The sequence below is a fragment of the Microcaecilia unicolor genome, chromosome 1, assembly GCF_901765095.1.
Source record: "Microcaecilia unicolor chromosome 1, aMicUni1.1, whole genome shotgun sequence".
In the NCBI taxonomy this organism is placed as follows: domain Eukaryota; kingdom Metazoa; phylum Chordata; class Amphibia; order Gymnophiona; family Siphonopidae; genus Microcaecilia; species Microcaecilia unicolor.
This window is the reverse complement of record NC_044031.1, coordinates 417020761-417045078: the sequence shown is the minus strand read 5'-3', so window position 1 is coordinate 417045078 and position 24318 is coordinate 417020761. Positions and strand designations below refer to the sequence as shown.

The 24318-nt window shown below is 45.3% G+C and overlaps 1 protein-coding gene across 1 annotated transcript in view; it reads right to left on the bottom strand.

Annotated features, from left to right (window-relative positions):
* Window positions 1–24318, bottom strand: part of ZNF407 (zinc finger protein 407) — a 918238-nt gene that overhangs the window by 235070 nt on the left and 658850 nt on the right. The window contains 1 exon segment of the mRNA XM_030211702.1: window positions 13961–14139. Within this exon segment, the coding sequence (XP_030067562.1) occupies window positions 13961–14139 (179 nt within the window).

The following is a 24318-nucleotide window of genomic DNA, read 5'->3' as shown; positions in this document are numbered from 1 at the left end:
GCCAGCTGGAAGAGGAACACAGTCTCTGAAGGTGGCTAGCAAGGACGGCTAGCTGGAAGAGGAACACAGTCTCTGAAGGTGGCTAGCAAGGACGGCTAGCTGGAAGAGGAACACAGTCTCTGAAGGTGGCTAGCAAGGACGGCTAGCTTGAAGAGGGACACAGTCTCTGAAGGTGGCTAGCAAGGACGGCTAGCTGGAAGAGGAACACAGTCTCTGAAGGTGGCTAGCAAGGACGGCTAGCTGGAAGAGGAACACAGTCTCTGAAGGTGGCTAGCAAGGACGGCTAGCTGGAAGAGGAACACAGTCTCTGAAGGTGGCTAGCAAGGACGGCTAGCTGGAAGAGGAACACAGTCTCTGAAGGTGGCTAGCAAGGGCGGCTAGCTGGAAGAGGAACACAGTCTCTGAAGGTGGCTAGCAAGGGCGGCTAGCTGGAAGAGGAACACAGTCTCTGAAGGTGGCTAGCAAGGGCGGCTAGCTGGAAGAGGAACACAGTCTCTAAAGGTGGCTAGCAAGGACGGCTAGCTTGAAGAGGAACACAGTCTCTGAAGGTGGCTAGCAAGGACGGCTAGCTTGAAGAGGAACACAGTCTCTGAAGGTCAACACTTCCTGATCCACTGCATCGGCTTCTGACATTCGAAACGGAAGCACTGGACTCTTCCCGTTCCATTGCTTAAATCTCCCGCCAGTCCATCCCCTCTCAACAGCTGGAGCCAATCCCCCCGGCCTAGGCAGGCAAGGGACGCCTGGATTGGCCAGCCTGCCTAGCAGGCGGAGTCTCCCCATCAATGCGCCAATCCGGCGTGAGTAGGCGGAGCTGGCTTGCTGGTCCGCCCCAGAGCAGGGAGACGACGCCGGCGCTGCCATCTTGGCCGGCGTATCCCCCTCTCCGAGGCCGGCGCTCGCTCCAGCGGATCGCCGGCCTTGGACCGACCCGCGGCAGCGCCGGCCCCGTCGGCGGCTCGTCTTCGCCGCGCTGGATCCCGCGGGCTCCGTTGACCCTCACTCCCCGCTGCAGGAGCCCAGGTAAGGGCCCGGGACGGAACATGTGGTGTGTGGAGCCCCATCCCTATCTCCCTGTTCCCTGCCCCCCCTGCAGCCACCCATGTGCAGCGACCCTCCCCTCCCTCCTTCCAGCCACCCATGTCCAGCGAGACCCCCCTTCCCCCCCCAGCCGGCGCAGCACCCAAAGAAAGCCCCTTGTCCCCCCCCCTTCGCGCATCACCCGACCCCCCCCACCGTGGCACATCACCAAGCCCCTCCCCCCCTCATCAACCCCCTCGCCACCCGCAACCGCTAATACAAACTGTGTCCGACGGCTGCTGCTTCTGCTATTCAGCAGCAGCAGCCTGTACATAAAGAAAACCCCCCCAAAAATCCTCCTAAAACGCACCTCCGTTGAGAAGCATCTCACATTGGCTGAAGTCTCAGCATGCGCTCCTCCTCTCCCCTCTGACGTCTTGGCATTTCTCCGGGGTCTTCCGGCAGGGGCACTGACGTTGAGGGGAGAGGAGGAGCGGCTGCAGAGACGTCAGCCAATGTGAGATGGTTCTCCACGGAGGTGCGTTTTAGGAGGTTGTTTTTTGTTTGTTTGTTTTCTTTATGTACGGGCTGCTGCTGCTGAATAGAATCAGCAGCAGCCGCCGGACAGAGTTTGTATTAGCGGTCGCGGGTGGCGAGGCAGTCGATGTGGGGGGGAGGGGCTTGGTGAAGCGGCGGGGGAGGGGTTGGGTGATGCTGCGAGGAGGGAAGGTGGGTAGGGGCTTTCTGATGCCCTGTTGCACGGGTTGTTGTGGCGATGCGGCGGGGGGCACTTAGAGGTGCACCGTCGAGGCTATTAGTGTGTGTGTGTGTGTGTGTGTATGTATGTGTGTGTTTGTATGTATGTGTGTTTGTGTGTTTGTATGTGTGTGTGTGTTTGTTTGTGTTTGTGTGTTTTTTTTGTGTTTGTGTGTGTGCGTTTGCACTTGTTTGTGTGTTTGTTGTGTGTGTGTGTGTGTGTGTGTGTTTGTGTGTGTGTGTTTATGTGTGTATGTTTGCATTTGTGTGTGTGTTTATGTTTGTGTGTGTGGGTGGGGAGGAGGGGTTGCGGGTGGCTTTTGTGGTCGTGTGGTTGGGGAGTTTGCCAGCAGTCTGTAGCGATTCCTAGGCAGGGGGAGGAGTACGGAAACACTCCCCCTGCCTGGGTCGTTGTTTGTTGGAGGGGGTTGCCAGTTGGTAGGGGTGCCTTTATGGATCCCGTTACTCTCTGTGTTCCGCCCTCGAGGGCGGGGCAGAGAGACATGGTGAGTTGGATGGCTTCACCTCCATGAACTTACGAACTGTTTAGGGATTTTGCAGATGGCTTCAGCAGGTTGTCTTCAGAATGTTGAGGTAGCGTTTTATGTGCAGATGGGGCGTGGCTGAGGGCGGGTCTATGAGTGAAGGTGACTGGTCCTAGCCTATGAAGACTACAGGATTTTTGTGCTTCTCTGCCTTAGAGTGAGCTTCAGAACGTTCAAGGTGGGATTTATTAATATAGATATATATGTTCATACAAACAGATTCTATAACCTAATTTCTTGAGAAACCTCTGAAGAGAGTTCAAGGAACCCTAGGGTTCCCAGAAACACAGTTTGGTAATCACTGAGGGGCATAATCGAACAGGGACGACCATCTCTAAGGGCGCCCATCTCTAAGGACGTCCCGGCGAAGGGGCGGGGAAACCGCTATTATCGAAACAAGATGGGCGTCCATCTTTTGTTTCGATAATATGGTCGGGGACGCCCAAATCTCAACATTTAGGTCAACCTTAGAGATGGTCAACCTAAATGTAGAGATGGTCGACCTTAAAGATGGTCGTCCCCGGTTTTTGGTGATAATGGAAACCGAGGACGCCCATCTCAAAAACGACCAAATTGAAGGCATTTGGTCGTGAGAGGAGCCAGCATTCGTAGTGCACTGGTCCCCCTCACATGCCAGGACACCAACCGTGCACCCTAGGGGGCACTGCAGTGGACTTCACAAATTGCTTCCAGGTGCAAAGCTCCCTTACCTTCAGTGCTCAGCCCCCCAAACCCCCCCTAAACCCACTACCCACAACTGTACACCACTACCATAGCCCTAAGGGGTGAAGGGGGGCACTTACATATGGGTACAGTGGGCTTCGGGTGGGTTTTGAAGGTCTCCCATTTACCACCACAAGTGTAACAGGTAGGGGGTATGGGCCTGGGTCCGCCTGCCTGAAGTGCACTGCACCCACTAAAACTGCTCCAGGGACCTGCATACTGCTGTCATGGAGCTGGGTATGACATTTGAGGCTGGCATAGAGGCTGGCAAAAAAAAGTTTTTAAATTTTTTTTTAGGATGGGAGAGGGTTGGTGACCACTGGGGGAGTAAGGAGAGGTCATCCCCGATTCCCTCCGGTGGTCATCTGGTCAGTTTGGGCACCTTTTTGAGGCTTGGTCATGAAAAAAAACCAGATCAACTAAAGTCGACCAAATGCTCGTTAAGGACGCCCTTCTTTTTTCCATTATCGGCCGAGGACGCCCATCTCTTAAGCATGCCCCAGTCCCACCTTTGCTATGCCTCCGACACGCCCCCGGGAACTTTGGTCGTCCCCGTGACGGACTGCAGTTGGGGATGCCCAAAATTGGCTTTTGATTATGCTGATTTGGGCGACCCTGAGAGAAGGACGCCCATCTCCAGATTTGTGTCGAAAGATGGGCGTCCTTCTCTTTCGAAAATGCCCCCGACTGCGTTCTACAGACTGGGTAGAAACAAGGCAAAAAAGTAGTTCAGAAAGGGGTTGTTTAAGAAGGAACGGAAGTGGTGGTAAAGATAGATAAGTTTACTTGATGCAGAAGAATGGCGGCATGGTGCTGCTCATATTGGTTCCGTTTAGTACCTTCCTAAGTGAAAAGCATAGCTGCATGTTTACAATGCAGACATAAGGACAATAATTTTATAAGGCACCTGTAAAAGTTTTGAAAACATGGATATTTTGTACATATTTATCATGAAGGCAATCCGCCGCAGGTTTGAATGTGAGGTGAGAGCAAATGTCTTGCCACTGTAAAAGAGCAAATAAGGCAGATGCAGGCAGGAAGGGGGGGGGGGGGGCAAGGAGGGTACTGGGATAGGGCTGTGCCGATGTAAATTGAGGGGCACCAGAGAGCAATATATTCAGGGCACCAAAAGCCCTTGAGCAAGCACTGCCTGCACAAATTTATAACAGTTATTTTAACATGAGATTTGGGGTGGGGGTGGGTTCTGGTTGGGGGGACACTACTCGGGGGGGGGGGGGGGGGAGAGGAGAGCTTGGTCTCACCTCTTTAGTACAGTTGCTGGCCCCTTTAAATCATGCTTCGGAGCATTGGGCTGCAGCCTTGCAGACCAGTGATCCCAGGCCAATGGAATAATGCTGCATGCAAGGTGACACACAGGAGTCAACACACAAGGGTAGAGGCAAATAGATTCCAAGAACAGCCAGCCAAAAAGTAAGAACAACAAAAAAAAAAAGTTTATTGGGACCCAATAAACTTTTTTTGTTGCTCTAACTTTTTTTTTTTTGCTCTTACTCTTTGGCTGGCTGATCTTGGAATCTGTTTGCCTCCACCCTTGTGTGTTGATTTTCGTTTTTTGTGGAAGGTGTGGACCTCCTCCCCCCCCCCCCCCCCCCCCCCCCCCGACTTCCCATTTCCGGTTTCTCCTTTGACACACAGGAGTCAGCAGGTAAATCGATGTGGTAAATGCCCGTCTTTTACCAAATCTTGATAACTACCCCTAAGCGTCTACTGAGACTGAACTGAGAACTTACACCTACGTTTTGCCGTGTCACTGCTTATTATTATTCTTCAACAGAATTACCCAATCTGGCCCAGCAACAGGAATGGCACTTAAAAAACATGTGAAGGCTCATTTTAAATAAAATGTAGAAATCAGAATGGATACATCCAGGTCAGGATATGTACAGTTATGGTAATATTTTAGGGAAGCATCTGCTGAGATAGATGCTCCTGCTGCTTGTGATTCCATGTTCTGCATGTATTTTAGAAAAAGTTCTATTTTACAATTATACACATAGAAGAAATCAATGGAAGAAACTCAGAAACCTACACATATACAACCTACACCATGTAAGTAGTGAAATCCTGACACCTACATAACAAATATGTCAGCCATTTTGCAAATCTACATGTGTGCTGGTTGCTAACCACCTACAGTACAGAGTCTGCAGCCTTTTCTTTTTAACTGTTTGGAAGGGGACATTAACCATGGGGGATTAAGAAGGATAGCTCCCTTAATCTCTATTGTAAAGGGCTGGCTGAAACGAGCCCTTTTTAAAAAACCTATATGTGCTTTTGAGCAGGTGTAAATCCTGGCCGATTTTCCCCACATATGCGTGTATCCCCATTCTGATATAAGGAATACATATGTAGATTTAGCTCCTGCCCATGCCCTCTTGAAATATCCACATACTTTGGATTTGTATGTGAAATGCAGTTTAGTGTTTGTGATATACACATATAACTGCTTGTATTTACATGTGCAAATTGTGAAAAAGCCTTCTAAAATAATCATCAAAAAGGAAAAGATAATTAAATAAAAAAAAAAAAAAAGAAAGAGAGTCTGGAGGACGTGTAGTAAAAGTGTTAGAGGAAATGCAGGGTTTGCTGTGCTCTGCCTCCATTCCTGCAGTATGTGGGTCACTGAAGCCCATCATGGGTAAGACTGTCTGCACTGTTGCGGCTGCATGGGTGGTATTTACTCCACTGTCAGTTACTCAGTTTGACTCTGTTCTCCTGAATAATGTTGCTATCCAGCTACCCTTAAACCTGCTTGGGAATGGGCCAAAATATATCAAATGGTTGCCTAAATTTCAAAAGTGATGAATTATCCAGGTAACGCCAGAAGTTACCCATGTGAGTCCTTGTGAACACTGTCCTTGGTGTGTTGTTATACATTATTAGATGTAAACAGCGGAATAAACCTGTATATCTCTTCCAAACACATAGATACATGATATATACTTTCAAGGAGTTACACCTGAGTTAGGACTCCTTTTTTTTCCCCGTAATGCTCAGAAGGTCAAGGTGAGATCAAAGTGAAATTTTCTTTTTCCCCCCCTTTTCTATTGCACTTGTATATTTTACCCTGAAAGACTGAGTAAGAAAAGGTTTAAAACAAATAGGAAGCAAACAGTACAAGATAAAAAAAATGAGGTGATAACGGTTTAGTAATGTACCACATAACTAGAACAGCACTGTTCTGGAATCGTTTGTCCTCTCTGCATTCAAGTTATGATTATAGTTTCCAAAATTTGAACTCAATAACACAGTTACACCAAGATAAAATCACACACACAAAAAGATAAGACCATAACTTTCAGTAATCAAACTTTCACCTTAATACGTTGATAAATGTTGCTGTCAGGTGTGATAAATATCACAATTTTTATTTGGTCCTATTTGAACTTTCAGGATTCAGTTTATTAATACTGCAACCATTACAGCTGATAGGATCATTATTTCATCCCGATGTGATGGTATCACAGGTTGTCTGCACATCCCTTTGTTTACATGGCTGCTTAAAAACAAGCAGGGTGTAGAAAGTAATACACTAAAGAAAGGAAGTGTACATTTGATCATTCCAATAGCAGAAACAGAATAAAAGTACCTTGTTCCTCCCTAAAATATTTAAACAGAAATCTTCCAGAGGAGGTTTAAACCTGAAAATTTCATAGAAAAAAATACTGGGGGGGGGGGGGGGGGGGGGGGAGGGGTAGTGGCATAAGATGTAACTCACAGCAAACAGGAAGAACCTCTAGGAGAAAGCAGCACAGACAGGAGAAAGTAGAGGCTGGCCAAAAGATGATCCACCACAGGAGATGTTGCTTAATCACCCTTTATTCACAGCACCAATAGGAGGACTCAACATAGCCCGTGTTTTGGCGGAACAACCCGCCTGCCTCAGGGATCACAATTACACTCCACTCTTTATAGGAAAGAGGTGTGTAAAATGCTGGTGCAAAATCACATGTGAAACACAGAAAAGCTTTATCCCTCCATAATACAACAGCAATGACCCTATAGAGTGTGTAATTGTGATCCTTGAGGCATGCAGGTTGTTCCACCAAAACATGGACCATGTCGGATCCTTCTACTGGTGCTGTGAATTAAGTGTGATTAACCAACATCTTCTGTGGTGGATTGTCTTTTGGCCAGCCTCTACTTTCTCCTAGTCTATAAGCTATGCACTGCCATGCTGGAGGTCTGGAGTTCAATCTGAGGTCAGAAAGTTTGCTTCCTGGGTTGGCTGGGCCTGAGAAAGCTGCAGGGGTAGCTGTTGGTAGGCGTTAAAGGATACTCAAGATAAAGCCTTCCACATCTTTATCTGGTCCCAGCCTACACCCAAGCTTGATTGTGAATGACATTGAACCAGTGGCGTAGCCAGACCTGACATTTTTGGTGGGCCCAGAGCTAATATGGGTGGGCACTATGTATGTATAGGTGTGAGTATTGTTTCTTGGGATACTCCTAAATAATGCCTTATAATGCACTTGATGATGGATTTTTAATATACAGTCTGGCCAACAGCTGTCCTACATCAACATAAACCTCATACATATTCAGAACCTATGTTGCAAATCTTAACACCACCAATTCTGAACACTCAAATACCAAAAACTGCACCTTTAAAAAGGAAACAGTGAATATATAAAATAGTAATACATGTCTCATTGAAAAGCCAGACAAGTCAGACTAATACAGATCCCCATGCACACCACATGCTTGCAGAATCTCAGTCACAGGCAGAACGCAGATCAATCATCATTAATTGTAGAATAAAGGACCAAGAATTTGAAATTGTCCTGTAGCCCTGCATCAGCCCTTCCCTTCCCTTTCTATCTCCCCATTCAGGAATCTGCCCTACACTTCCCTACCCCTCACTCCTCCCAGTGGCCTAGCATCAGCCCTGCCCCCTACCCCCTTAGTCTGGCATCTGCATTAAATATAACCCATTTTTATTTTATAAACACATCCGGTGTACTACAGAACCCATCCCCATCCAGAAACCCATTTATATTTAATGTTGGTGGATTTCTGGGTGGAGGTGAGCTCTGCACTGCCCAGGTAAAACAAAAAAAAGTTTTATATTTAATATTTTTTTAAACCTGGGTAGTGCAGAGCCCACCCCCACCCAGCAACCCAACAGCAATACAAATAGTAAAAAAAAAATTTATGTTACCTGGTCTTGAGCTTCATATAGAAGTCTACTGCCCCAATGATTGTGCACGTGGGAGTCTGGGTTCTAGGAGCACACTCCTCCTCGGTGCGCTGTGTGTCTGCCTGGTGTGGGGGAGACTCAAGTCGTGGCAGACCAGTGTGTATGGGCTGTGGGGGGGGGGGGGGGGCAGACAGTGTGCATGGGGACCGAGATAGGCAGTGTGTGTGGTTGGGCTTGCGGGGGGGGGGGGGGGGGGGGGGACAGGCGCTGTGTGCATGGGCCTAGAGGACCAGGCGCTATGTGCGCAGGCTACAGAGGTGAGATCAGGCGCTGTGTGCACTGCCGGGAAGATTAGGCGCTGTGTGCGCGGGCCGGGGAGATCAGGCGCTGTGTGAGCGGGCCGGAGGAGGGGGGCCATCGGGCCATGCGTTTTGTGCACGGGCCGCGGGTCTGGGAGCAGGCTCCAGCTAGCAGCATGCAGCAGCAGATACAGCTGCATACGAGCAGGTCCTGGTTAGGTTACCGATTTCCCGAATACTGCAGCAACAATATAAAAGGCAGGCAGGAAGGCTTCTCTTTGCTTCCTGTCACAGCGCTGGAGGCTTCCACGTGGCTGCATGCTGCAGCCTAACCGGTGCTTAAGAAGATAGTTACCGATTGGATCAGAGAGACAGGTACCGATTGGTGAGTCAAAGAGACTGGGTGGGCCTGACCTGAGATTGCCCACCCGTAGCTACGCCCCTGCATTGAACTGAGTAAGAGTGTAAGTAGAGGAAAAGACCAAGGGAATAGTAGTTGGAGGTGGTTGGAATTTGTTTGCTGTGACCCGAGTCGAGTGGAGAGAACTAAGCTGGTCAGTGAGAACCGGGTTATACATACATGCTAGTTTATTATTATGTTGATTTATTATTGTTCTATTGATTTTCTTGATAGGATTCCTTCCTCTATTGCCCAATGTTTAGCACCTCTTCTTCATTAACCTATAATACATAATTCTACTGATTTTCCATAATTTATACTGTTGACCTACTTGTTATGATTCACCCTATCTCCTAATGCTTTTAGACGTATCTGTTCTCATCTTATGATGCCTCACCTCTACTTTTCTATGGTAGATGGCTTTGATACCTATTACTCTCTTCTTCGCTTAAGTTATACCTCTTCTGACATGATGGCTACTTAATCAGCATTCATACCTTACTCCAAGTACAATGGTAGCAGATGAAAACACAAATTCTTGCCATAAATAAAGGGGGAAAGGGAAATGGGACTTGATATACCACCTTTCTGAGGTTTTTGCAACTACATTCAAAGCGGTTTACATATATTCAGGTAGTTATTTTGTACCAGGGGCAATGGAGTGTTCAGTGACTTGCCCAGAGTCACAAGGAGCTGCAGTGGGAATCAAACTCAGTTCCCCAGGATCAAAGTCCACTGCACTAACCACTAGGCTACTCCTCTACTCCAAACAAAATAAGAAAATTAAGATAGCAGAAAGAAACAGAACATGGAAATGAAGCAAGACTGGGCAAGTTTAGTATTCTTCACTGCTGATCCTGGCATGGTGCATACAGTGTTAAGAGACTTCTCTCACACAAATCTGTGATACCTCCCAAGCGATATTACTCCAGCCCCTAGGCACTTTAAAGTGCCACTCATTACTTAAGCAGATGGCATCACTATTTTGTTTCCTGTGACCAGCAACTTGGCTATGACACTGAATATTACTGCCTGTGTCTTACTGATTGATGAATGGATTACAGCCCACAGAATCAAGCTGACCTGTGAAAAAATGAAGTTTTGAGGTTGGGTCCATCTGACTTGCTTGGGTTCCCTCAGCATTTTACTGTTCAAACTAATGTTTTCACTTTTGAATCCTGTTCTAGGATCTTGGGAGTAGAAGTTGATATTCTTCTAACCTTTACTCCCTATATAAATCTATAAATCTAAAAACTGAGGGTGATTCTTAAGTATTTGGAACCTCAAGAATTTAGGCTCTTTAGTTCAGGCTTTAATCCTTTCTAGGATGAATTATTGTAGCATCATTTATATGGGCTGTACCGAAGCCTTGATCAAGAGATGGCAACTCATTCAGAATACGGCAGCACAGATGATTTTTTTCAACCTGTAAGTTTGATTCAGCCACCTTATCTTTGAAAGAATTATATTGGATTCCTGTAAGGGCTAAAATTTTGTATGGGGAAGCCTTGTCATATTAAGGTGACTGGACTATTTTATGCAAGGCAGTTCAGCTTATAAAACTCAAAATCAGAGCTTTTCCCTCACTGAGACTGATTAAGTCATTGAGATTTTTTGATTCTTCTTTGTACTACCAAACTGCTTCAGTTTGAAATTCACTGCTACATACTCAGGTTCTTCCAAATTATTGGGAATTCTGGAAAGCACTTGAAACTGCATTGTTTAACAAATATGTTCTATCTGAGAAACAGAGAATTTTAATTTACCCAACAATGTACTGTTTAACAAATATGTCTTACTAGAGAAGTAGAGAATTTTAGGCTTGTAATTTCTGTAATTCCTGCTATGTTGTTTCTAGTTTTCTTTGTAGCATTGTAACCCACACTGAACCAATTTTGGCAACAGCAGGCTAGAAGACGTGTAACATAATGTAACGTAAACACTGCACAGTGGTGGAAGCAGCCTAACACAGCCTGAATACCATATAATATGTAGGCTACCATTAACACTACACAATAAACACACTGTAGAACCTCAGAACTGAAATATATACCTAAACAAAGAGGTGGTTCCTCATTTGAAGTTTTCCCTTTATTGAAGCATCCTCGCACCCTATCCAGATTCTGGATGGGCAAGAACCAGAAGTTAATCAAAAGTCTGTCCTCCATTATTTTGTTTGCACTGTGCCCTTTAGATCTGCGTCCCCAGTTGTCATCATCAGTGGCAACTACTTCCTGATTCTTAAGATGCTATTCCTATTGTATAACACTGCAGCTGTTAGGGTCTGTTCTCTCAAAGCGGAGGGTAATCTTTCAGCTATCTGCTGATGATACAGCTAATGATAACTTTTTTTTGCAGTGTCTTGGGGCAACATGACTCTCTTAACTGTTATATCAACACAGTTGGTTACTGACAGAAAAAGAATGGTATCTCTCTTAATCTATTCAAAAGTGAGATATCAGAAGAGCTAAAATTGATTTTTTTTCAAGTCTTCTTTATAGGAGGTATGGAAATGGAAACATCAGTGTGGGTACCTGTAAATCTAGAGTGCAGGGGCATAGCCAGACCTTGAAGTGGGAGGGGGGGTCCAGAGCCCAAAGTGAGGGGACATATTTTGGCCCGCCTCTCTGCCGCTCCCCACCCTGCTGCAACATCACATACCTTGGCTGGTGGTGGTCCACAACCCCCACCAGCTGAAACGTTTCTCCAACGCTACTCTCCTTACATTGCTTGCCCTGATTCTCCTCATGTTGCGTATGCTCGATTTTAATAAAACTGAACATGCACATGACGAGAGGGAAGCAGGGCAGGCAATGTAAGGAGAGCAGCGCTGGAAAAATGCTTCAGCTGGCGGGGTTGGTGACCTCCGCCATGCCAAACCAGGGGCCCTGGATCCATTTTGGGAAGGTCCAGGCCCCCATGCCCCCCCCCCCCCCCCAACATAGCTAGCCACAGCTGGAGTGGTACTAGATTCTTCCTTATTTTAAAGGCCCACATCAGAAATGTGACTCAAATTGCACACCTTAATACTGTGAGATATGCAGAGATTATGTTATCTTTGCAAAAGTGATTTTCGATCAGTGGTGCACACACTTGTTTCAATGTGCCTCGATTACCAGCCTCACTTAGCAGCACTTTTGTTAACTGGCTCTTTATATCACCAGCATGTATTGCCTCACCTTAAAGTACTTCATTGTCTAACTACAGCCAACCATGTTAAGATCTTGGTGCATTCTGTAAGACCAAGGATGAAGTGCCTATATCCCTGAAGGATTTGCTTGATCTTTATATCCCTCAGGTAAACTTCTGATGGTTGTACTGTCACATGCAGATAGAAAACTAGTAACTACATGAGTAAGTACATTTTCAATTGTTGGCCCAATTATTTGGAATGGGTTGTGTCATGATCTGGAGTGGAGGAGTGGCCTAGTGGTTAGGGTGGTGGACTTTGGTCCTGGGGAACTGAGTTTGATTCCCACTTCAGGCACAGGCAGCTCCTTGTGACTCTGGGCAAGTCACTTAACCCTCCATTGCCCCATGTAAACCGCATTGAGCCTGCCATGAGTGGGAAAGCGCGGGGTACAAATGTAACAAAAATAAAATAAAAAATAAATAAATCTTTGAGGCAAAACCACTTTAGCCCTTCCATAAGAAATTTGAGGCATTACTATTTCATGAAGCATTAGTAAAGATGAGGGAGTTCATATTCAAAGCGATGTAACTGGGCAGGAGAGGCTCTGACATTCGGTGGTACTTAACTGGATAGTGTTGCTGCAAATCAACACTAACCACCAAACTCAGAGCCAGTGATTCTGTGAGTGGTCGGGAGGCCGAAACCTCCTAATCATCCAACATTCTGTCAAATTCAGTTTGCCGAGATCCACTCATTCTTTTTCAGTGTTATAGGACCTACGCTGTAGAATAATCTGCCTCAATATCTACAATTTAAACAATCACATCAAACATTTTTAAAAAAGCTTAAAAAACCTACTTTTTTGAAAAAACATTTCTCAGGGGTGGTGGCGGAAACCTGGCTTGCAGAGCACTGAGATGATAGGAAAGGGTAAAAGACTAGGATAGTAGTTCTATCTGATTACATGGAATTCTCTATTTTAATTGTTTTCTTATAACATATTTTATACATTTTAATTTTATTCTAAACCACGCAGATTTTTTTTGGATATGCAGTATATCAAGTATAATAAACTGGAACTTGAAGTTAACCGGCAACTGGCATCCCATAAAACACAATCCTATGTTTGTCCAGTGTAGTTTATGCAGCTAAGTGCTGAATATCACACTTAACAGCATACGTATCCAGATATTCAATGCCAGTGCCTGGACATGGCCTGGCACTGAGTATCCTAAGGCCAGTGGTGGCCAAAAACCCCTTACCGCTACTCGTGCATTTTTACCCCGAGATGTTTTTTGTCATACTTCTTTGTACATACTTACACTGTCTGTAATCCTATGCTTCTGTTTGCTTATTATATTTGTGTCTTGGGTTTTTATATTGCTATGTAATCTGCCAAATAGTTTTTTTTCCCTCCCTAAACTGGTGAACTATAACTTTTTATAAATAATTAAATGTATACATAAATGCATTATTCAAAGTCTGATACTAAAAATCCCTATTAATATTGGCGCCTGGACATCATTTTAAGATGTAGAGACTAGCTCACAAATTTGTTTCGTTATTTCCCTCAGCATGCCAGGAATTAATACAAATATGAAAAATCTATACATTTACTATGGTATCAGATATACTGTAGTAAGCACGGCAACCACCATGATTTCAAGCCGAAGTTGCAATCTTGCAAATAAATTATTACACTGTTCTACAATGAATCACAAATATTTTCTTGTCAGGTTACGCAGCAAAATCACTTTTGTATTTTGTTTTGCTGAAACCTTGAAACAGACTGCCTAGCTTCAGATACTGCTAGTCTTCTATGGAGAAAAAAAATGATAGCAAAGTACGCAATATGTCACTTACATAGTTAGACACAAGCACTGCATTCAGATTAAGAAAGAGGAAGAGCTAAGGCACCCTTACCCGCATGCAGGTAAGCGAGGTCAGGATTTTCAATATCTAGGTGCGTTTCCTTCAGGTGATTGCGGAATTCCACTGGGATGTTGGTTCCATATTCACATTTGGGGCAATTATACATTTTCACTCCTTCGTGCTTGCCAGTGTGCAAAATATGCTTGCGTATATTTTCAGCACAGTTAGACCTAGCAAATGGCAGGAAACAAAAATAGAAAGTATGTATGTTAAGAAACCAAACTTAATTCTAAACTGCATTGGATGTGTGTGTGTGAGTGTGTGTGTGTGAGCAGATTGGATTTTCTTGATCATGAATCAAAAATAATAAAAAGGAAAAACATGGATATATAAGGTCCCCAAAGAACCCAGGAACTGTCCTATTTCACTACAATTTTCACAAAATGGATCTTGCAATCCAGAATGAAGAGCAAGAAACATTTGGAAATACCTGGATGACAGACAGTAATTTCAAATCAGGAATAATGATGTTCATTTCATAGCAAAAATGTTATCGTCACCAATTAGAATGTTTAATGTAGTTATCTTACTGATCAACATTTTAAAAATCTGTATTCTCATGAAAATGGTTCTAATTATTTGCAAAAATATTGTACTGTATTGTTATAAACGTACTACTTTGTACCTGCATGATTTATATTGGCGGTTCCCAAACTTGGTCTTGGGGATATCCCAGCCAGTCAGGTTTTCAGGATATTCACAATGAATATTCATGAGAGAGATTACATGTAGTGAAGGCAGTGCACGCAAATCTCGCTCATGAAAATTCATTGTGGATATTCTGAAAACCTGACTGGCTGTGGTGCCTCCAGGACCAGGTTTGGGAACCACTGATTTATATCTTTACTATGTTGATTAATTCTAGTAAACAGGAAATCAGCAATGCTCATTCAAAAATATAACACGGCCTCAATGCATGGCCCCCTCTGATCCGTTTTCTTCTCCATCCCCTTTCTCTATTGCATGTATCTTACTGAAATTACCTGAATGGAAGGTTAAGTAAAAAATGGTGGCTCCAGTTTTATTAAATACAGTTTTTCACACTTACATAATAAAATACTTCATTGTGACATAGAATTTCAGATCAAGGACAACAGTCCATTGCAAGCCACTGAAAGCTTATGGGGAACAGTATTTTCCCTGGTCATAAAAACTTTCAAGACCTGGGCCATTATTGTGGAAGCAAATGAGAGCTATTACCTAGGTTTTGCTGCATGAGTGCAAGCAAACATAATGCTCCCAAGTCAATACAAGAGAGGATATCTTGATCATTATAATTCAGGCTAGGTGTACATCTCTTCTTAGTTCTAGTAGCTGCAGTCCTCTAGCCAGTCATTGAAACTTGGAGGGAAATGCCATTTCTCTTTCAAGGAGAGCCTGATTCTTGGCTGTCAAAGTTTAAGAATGGTTACACATCCTCTTACACCCTTACAAACTTAGAGGAGCCTCAGTGCCTATCCAAAGAAGCCTGGATATGAGAATAGAATCTTATTTCCCACTATCTAAACATGTTTCTACCCTCTGAGCATTATACATAAAGTTTTTCCACTATATCTCCGTCTTCCTGTTGTTGTTGTAAGTGCCTCACTGGTCTCACTATTCTTTTGTGTGGACTCTCATACGTAATGGACCACAGTCTCCCGCGGTTCTCCTTCTATCCTCTGAACCTCAGGTACAACAGAACCTAACTTACCCTATTTCTACCACTTCTTTCTTACCAATCCCTAACTGCAAAAAGATCCAGGCAGCAAAAAAAGTAAAATAAAACGAAATAAAAATTAGGGCAGCGAGGGCCAGGTATACAGCTAGGAGTCCAGACTTCCTGAGCCATTTCCAGATTTTACAGCCAATTGTAAAACCATATCTCCTCGTTTCATTCCATGGCAAGCAAATCTAAAGCCCTGATTGGCTCTTACCTACTGCATTTCTATAAGCTGCTTAAGGGAAAACTAATACATGTTTCAATTTCAAGTTTTAATGACAATTGATATACCACCTCACAGTAAGATCTTCCAAAGCAGTGCACAAATAATAAATTAAATTCACATAAAAGCCCGAAAGGAACTACAATATATATAGAACAGAAAAGACAAAAGGAAAATAAACCACACAGAAACTGCGGAACTTCGCTGGCTGTAAACTCCTGCCTGGCACATCTATGAAGAAAAGGAGGCAGATAAATCATCCAAACACTTCAGTAAATAAATGGGCTTTCAAGCCCACCTTGAACTTAGCAAAGGAGGTCTCCACATGTGGTGGTGGGGGGGGGGGGGGGGGGAAGGGACCATGAACATTAAAAATGTGGCGTCTAATAGAAGCAAGACGAACCTGATAAGGTAAGGGCACTGACAATAAAAAAAAGCTAGGAAGAACGAAGAGCCGTTGCCAAAGAATATGTGGGTGAGAGATAGGCAGGGATATGGGCATCAGAATCAGCTCAAACAAATTCCTTAAAGAATACATCTTCAATTTATAGTAGCATAATTGAATCATCTGGGAAATATGCAGATGGAAGGACAAAGTGAATCCAAACCCACACCAATATGGTCATAGAAGAACAGAGAGTAATTGGGTTGTCAAACAGGAGAAGTGGGATGGCGAGAGGTGGGGGATCCTTACACCCATGACTTACTAGAGTTGAGTTGGATACCATGGGCACTAAGCCAGTTCATAAGCTGGGTTAATTTAGTATTCAAATGAAGAATGTTCTGCAGATCATTTGGATCAATAGTTGTCAAAACCTGAATATCGCCCGCTTAAACATAAGGGACGAGATGCAGGGAATCAATCAGGGTCATTTTTGAAAGAGAAGGGCGCCCATCTTCCGACACAAATCGTGAGACAGGCGTCCTTCTCTCAGGGTCGCCCAAATCGTCATAATCGAAAGCAGATTTTGGGCGTCCTCAACTGAAGTCCGTCGCGGGGACGACCAAAGTTCACGGGGGTGTGTCGGAAGAATAGCGAAGGCGGGACTGGGGCGTACTTAAGAGATGGGCGTCACCAGCCGATAATGGAAAAAAGAAGGGTGACCCTGACGAACATTTGGTCGACTTTATTTGGTCCATTTTTTTTCACGACCAAGCCTCAAAAAGGTGCCCAAACTGACCAGTTGACCACTGGAGGGAATCGGGGATTACCTCCCCTTACTCCCCCAGTGGTCACCAACCCCCTCCCACTCTAAAATATTTTTTTTTTTTGCCAGCCTCTATGCCAGCCTTAAATGTCACATCCAGCTCCATGACAGAAGTATGCAGGTCCCTGGAGCAGTTTTAGTGGGTGCAGTGCACTTCAGGCAAGCAGACCCAGGCCCAGGCCCATCCCCTCCCCACTTGTTACACTTGTGCTGGTAAATGTGAGCCCTTCAAAACCCACCCGAAACCCATTGTACCCACATGTAAGTGCCTCCTTCACCCCTTAGGTCTATGGTAGTGGTGTACAGTTGTGGGGAGTGGGTTTGGGGGGGGGGGTTGGGGGGCTCAGCACCGAAGGTAAGGGAGCTATGCACCTGGGTGCAATTTCTGAAGTCCACTGCAGTGCCCTCTAGGGTGCCTGGTTGGTGTCCTGGCATGTGAGGGGGACCAGTGCACTACGAATGCTGGCTTCTCCCATGACCAAAAGACTTGGATTTGGTTTTTGAGATGGGCGTTCCATTATTCATCTCTAAGGTCGCCCATCTCAACATTTAGGTCGACCATCTCTAAGGTCGACCTAAATGTTGAGATTTGGGCGTCCCCGATCGTATTATCGAAATGAAAGATAGACGCCCGTCTTGTTTCGATAATAGTGGTTTCCCTGCCTCTTAGCCGGGACGTCCTTAGAGATGGGCGCCCTTAGAAATGGCCGTCCCCGTTCGATTATGCCCCTCCACGTGGGTGAGTAATGGAGAAAGGAAAATATTGAAGTGGACCAGAGCTAGAATTGATCCCTGAAGCACTCCACATGCAGAAACATAAGAAGCTGATCTTGTATCCAACCAGCAAACTACATTAGATCTACTGGATAGATAAAAGTGGAAATAGAGAATTTTAATTTACCCAACAATGTACTGTTTAACAAATATGTCTTATTAGAGAAGCAGAGAATTTTCATCTTGTAATTTCTATAATTCCTGATATGTTGTTTCTAGTTTTCTTTGTAGCATTGTAACCCACACTGAACCAATTTTGGTAGTAGTGGGCTAGAAGACACACGTAACATAACACAACAAACACTGCACATTGAACGCAACCAATCAAGGAGACAATAATCCACAAAGTTATCAAATGAGAGGAGGATCACAAACAGGCTCCGATCTAGTTGCTGAAGGATACAGGATGTCATACCAAGCAGTGTTTTTTTTGGACTGTGCCCTCTACAGATTCCTCTTTGGTGTGGATGGAGCACAGTGTCAATAGAATCAGCCAGCTGAGAACATAAGAATAGTCATACTGGGTCAGACCAATGGTCCATGCAGCTCAATATCCTGTTTCCAACAGTGGCCAATACAGGTCACAAGTACCTGGAAGAAACCCAAATAGTAGCAACATTCCATGCTACCAATCCCAGGGCAAGCAGTGGCTTCCCCATGTCTGTCTCAATAGCAGACTATGGACTTTTCCTCCAGGAACTTGTCCAAACATTTTTTAAACCCAGATTCGCTAACTGCTGTTACCACATCCTTTGACAACAAGTTCCAGATCTTAACTATTCATCGAGTGAAAAAATATTTCCTCCTATTTAAGTATTTCCATGTAACTTCACTAAGTGTCCCCTAGTCCATGTACTTTTTGAAAGAGTAAAAAATCAATTCACTTCTACTCATTCTACACCACTGAGGATTTTGTAGAGAAAATCTTATCCCCCCTCAGCCATTTCTTTTCCAAGCTGAAGAGCCCTAACCTCTTTAGCCTTTCCTCAAATGAGAGTAGAGAGGTGTGGTAGCCGTGTTAGTCCACTCTTAAAGGTTATCAATAGAAATCAAACAAAATAAAACATGGAAAGAAAATAAGATGAAACCTTTTTTATTGGACATAACTTAATACATTTCTTGATTAGCTTTCGAAGGTTGCCCTTCTTCCTCAGATCGGAAATAAGCAAATGTGGTAGCAGATAGTATATATGAGAGAAACATCAAAGCATTACTTTGACAGTCTGACAGAGTGGGAGGATAGGGGTATGCATGCAGACATCAAATCATTCCATTGATATTCTAACAGAATGGGTGTTGGTAGGTGAGAGGAGGGTAATAAACAGAGAAATAAACAGAGAAATACAGCTTTATGTTTTATAATGAGTTAGAAAACCCAGATCCTTATTAAGTCCTGTTTGTTGGGTGTCAAAATATTCAATCATTCTTATTTCAAAGGTCTTACGTTCCTGTGTTGTTTTAAAATTACCTTTCAGTATTCTTACTGTGAAATCACTGGTGCAGTGTTCTGGTCTTGTGAAGTGTTGGCCCACAGGGGTGGGGGCCTGACTGGCACCGGCTATTTTCATGTGATGTCTGTGCAGATTGAATCTTGTCTTAAGAATCTGGCCTGTTTCTCCAATATAGCATCCTTCGTTACATTTTTTACACTGAATGATATATACCACATTGGAAGATGAGCATGTAAAATAGTCCTTTATGTTGAATATTTTTCCTTTATGAATGACTGTGGGGTCTTGTGAAATGTTTTGGCATAGTTTGCAGCTGGCTATGTTACACGGAAACTGAGGAAAATCATAAGAGACCTACAGCCACTACTTCAGGAAGATGAATTACTGAAAGAGATATTCCCATCCCCACCAGTGCTGGCCTTCCGACAGCCACCAAATTTAAAGCACAAGCTGATCAGAAGTAAACTTCCAACACAGACGGAAAAAGAAAAGGGCACATTTCCATGTAACACAGCCAGCTGCAAACTATGCCAAAACATTTCACAAGACCCCACAGTCATTCACAAAGGAAAAATATTCAACATAAAGGACTATCTGCACAGACATCACATGAAAATAGCCGGTGCCAGTCAGGCCCCCACCCCTGTGGGCCAACACTTCACAAGACTAGAACACTGCACCAGTGATTTCACAGTAAGAATACTGAAAGGTATTGATTGAATATTTTGACACCCAACAAACAGGACTTAGAGGCAGATGCAGCAACCAAACGTAAAAAAATCTAAATCGTTAAAGTCCCTAACGATTTTAAAATAACGAAAAATGCACCAAAAAAAAAAGTCACACATGCTGAGATCGGTAGTGAAACGTACAATGTATCAAAGAATCACAATACACATCGTTAATCGGCCCCCAAATCATGCGCAGAGCAGCCAAGCGTTATGTTAGCTGCTCTGCGCATGCCACAAACAGTCAAAACACAGTCAAATCGCAAGCACATGGCTCCCAAATAAAAACAAAAATAAAAAAAAGGGTCGGGAGGGGGCAAGGGCGCTCATCAGGAGCGTCCTGTACTGACGGCCTTGCCCCCCCCCCCCGCTGCTCCCCACTTTCCGCCGCTCCCCCCACCCCGAAAAAGCAAAATTCTAGCAGCCCCTGCCCCTCCCCACTTTCCGCCGCTCCCCCCACCCCGAAAAAGCAAACTTCTAGAAGCCCCTGCCCCCCTCCCTTCCTCACTACTCTCTCACCTCAGCTCCGCCTCCCGACATCCTCCGTCCGTGCCCCGCCCCCTTTTGGGGTCGTCGCCGCCATTCCCCTCCTCCATCGGGCCCCCCTTCCTCTTACCGGGCCCGTGCAGCGCCTCTCTCCTCTGTCCGAAGGCGCTGCACGGGCAAGAAGAAAGCTGAATCAGCTGATGCCTGCCTTCGCCTAGCTTCGATAGAGCGTCTTTCTCCTCCTGGGCCCGCCCCTGTCTGACGTCAGTAACCTATGTAGGTTACTGACGTCAGACAGGGGCGGGCGCAGCAGAAGAAAGACGCGCCATCGCGAAGGCAGGCATCAGCTGATTCAGCTTTCTTCTTGCCCGTGCAGCGCCTTCGGACAGAGGAGAGAGGCGCTGCACGGGCCCGGTAAGAGGAAGGGGGGCCCGATGGAGGAGGGGAATGGCGGCGACGACCCCAAAAGGGGGCGGGGCACGGATGGAGGATGTCGGGAGGCGGAGCTGAGGTGAGAGAGTAGTGAGGAAGGGAGGGGGGCAGGGGCTTCTAGAAGTTTGCTTTTCGGGGTGGGGGGAGCGGCGGAAAGTGGGGAGCAGCGGGGGGGGGGGGGGGAAGGCCGTCTGTACAGGACGCTCCTGATGAGCGCCCTTGCCCCCTCCCGATCCTTTTTTTATTTTTATTTTTTTATGTGTTTTCTGAGGTCCTTTGGACCAATCACAGCGCTTTTAGCTCTGCTAATGCGCTGGGATTGGCTCAAAGTTTGTTTATTTTTTCACTTAACACTTTTTCCTGCCACGGAGCTGCCTTAACGAGAGGTCCAGACCTCTCGTTAGTTTTCCTGCCTTTTTCCTGCGTAAAGGCAATCGGAAAAGGTTAGTGCATGTCGTTTCAATGGGGTTTTCACACTAATTGCTCATCTCCATTCCGTTTTCGTTAGCTGCTACTGTCGTCGGAAAATAGGCTTAAGTGCATGGAAAGGATAGGAAATTCTTCCCTGAGGGCTCATTTAACGATGAAAAACGTTTAGTGCATCTACCTCTTAATAAGGATCTGGGTTTTCTAACTCATTATAAAACATAAAGCTGTATTTCTCTGTTTATTACCCTCCTCTCACCTACCAACACCCATTCTGTTAGAATATCAATGAAATGCTTTGATGTCTCCATGCATACCCCCATCCTCCCACTCTGTCAGACTGTCAAAGTAATGCTTTGATGTTTCTCTCATATATACTATCTGCTACCACATTTGCTTATTTCCGATCTGAGGAAGAAGGGCAACCTTCGAAAGCTAATCAAGAAATGTATTAAGTTACCGTATTTTTCGGACTATAAGACGCACTTCTTTCCCCCCAAATTTGGGAGGAAAATGGGGGGTGCGTCTTATAGTCCGAAGGTAGCGAGTTCCCTCCCTCCCTGTCACCATTTCTCCCCTACTCACGTCACGCGATGTTCCCTGGTGGTCTAGTGACTTCGGGGCAGGAAAGAGCCCCCTCTTTCCTGCCCAGCGCGCTGCTCTTCGTCCTCCTGTATGCTGCCTGACGGTCTCGGCGAGATTCAAAATGGCCGCCGAGACTTCAATTCTCGGCGGCCATTTTGAATCTCGCCGAGACCGTCAGGCAGCATACAGGAGGACGGAGAGCAGCGCGCTGGGCAGGAAAGAGGGGGCTCTTTCCTGCCCCGACGTCACTAGACCACCAGGGAACATTGCGTGACGTGAGTAGGGGAGAAGTGGTGACAGGGCCGGGGGGAGGGCGATCCCGAACTCGGACAAGACACACCGGAGCACCTAGGTGCGTCTTATGGTCCGGTGTGTCTTATAGTCCGAAAAATACGGTATGTCCAATAAAAAAGGTATCATCTTATTTTCTTTTCCATGTTTTACTTTGTTTGATTTCTATTGATAACTTCAAATGAGAGGAGTTGCATCCCTTTTATCATTTTGGTTGCTGTTCTTTCAATTTTTTCTAATTCTGCTATATCTTTTTTGAGATACGGTGGCCAGAACTGAACACAATACTCAAGGTGAGGTCGCACCATGGAGGGATACAGAGGCATTATAGTAATCTTGGTCTTATTTACCATCCCTTTCCTAATTATTCCTAGTATCCTGTTTGCTTTCTGGCTGCTGTTGCACATTGGGCAGAAGATTTCAGTGTATTATCTACAACTACACCTAGACCTTTTTCTTGGGTGCTGACTCCCAAGGTGGACCCTAGCATCAGGTAACTATGATTTTTGTTATTCTTCCCAATGTGCATCATTTTGCATTTGTCCACATTAAATTTTATCTGTCATTTGGATACCCAGTCTTCCAATTTCCTAAGGTCTCTCTGCAAGTTTTCACAGTCCGTATTTGTTTTAAGAACCTTGAATAATTTTGTGTCATCTGCAAATTTAATCACCTCACTTGTCATTCTGATTTCCATATGTTAAATAGCACTGGTCACAATACAGATCCCTGCGGCACTCCACTATAGACCCTCCTCCATTGAGAGAAATGGCCACTTAACCCTACCCTCTGTTTTCTGTCCAAACACAGTGGAAAACATCCAAATTCTGCCTTTTTGAAAATGTGGCTATTGGATTTTTTTTGGGCCATTTTAAGAGGCCTAGCTACTTCAAAAATGAACTCCTATGCATCTTTATAAAAGAAATAGGTATCAGGAACCAGACTCCATAATGCACAGATTAAAATGCAAAAATGTACACCTGCTCAGAAGCTGCTGTAAATCTATGTGTGCTTTATGTGTGTACCTGCATATAAAATATAAATAACTTCAGCATAGAAAAAGCTCATGCACAGTCCATGTAAAAGTCTGTACAAGCTTTCTGCATACATTCTTTATATGCGTGCATGTGCTTGCTTAATTTTATAGGAGTCCTATTCTGCACAAAATGCAGGCTCTGCACACAGAATAAACATAAAATTACCACCAATGAGGATAATTTTGAAAAACGTTTTTGCATGTAAAGGGCTCTTAAAAAATTAGGTCATGCATAAAGCTATAAAAAGTGCAAGCCAGCACATATTCATACATCAGGCATGCTCAGGGATAGAGTCTGGGCAAATCATGGGTGGTGTAATGAATTATTGTGTACTTTACACACAGGTATTGTAATCCGTTGGGTTGGTCGTGAGCCCTTGGGCCCTGGCCAAGGCCAGCAGGGCGCCAGCCCAGGCCAAGGGGAGACCGACCCACCACCACACACCCCAGCTACACAATACTCCTAAGCTACCCCTCCCCGCAGTCCCTCAGGAAGAAGGGAAATAGGCATACAGGCAGGCCTCGCGGCCGAACTGGAACCCACGCACACAGAGCCACTCATTCGGGCCTCACGGCCGAACGGGAACCCAGACACACACAGGGAGGGGTGAAAGAACCCAGAGGGCCCCCCGGGACCCCACGATGCCAGACACGCGTTGAACACCAGCAATAGGGCAGAGGGAGAAACAAAGAACCAGAGCGGGCCACACCCATCCAGGGGACAAGCGCAGGTCAGGGAACTAACTCAGCAGCCCCCAAAAGGGTTAGGAGGCCCCCAGGCAGAAGCCAGAGGAACCAGACATAAAAAGGGAGGCAGAAAGCCTATGCCTTACTCCCACAGCAGACAGAGGCAGAGATACAGCACACAAAGGGTTAAGCTGCATGGCCAGCACACGAGGGGGAGAGAGAGAGCTCCTATAACAACAAACAAGCCGAGAGAAAGCTCCCCGTGGAGGGGAAGCACAGCTCCTCCAAACAACACACCAAAAGAGACAGGGACACAGCAC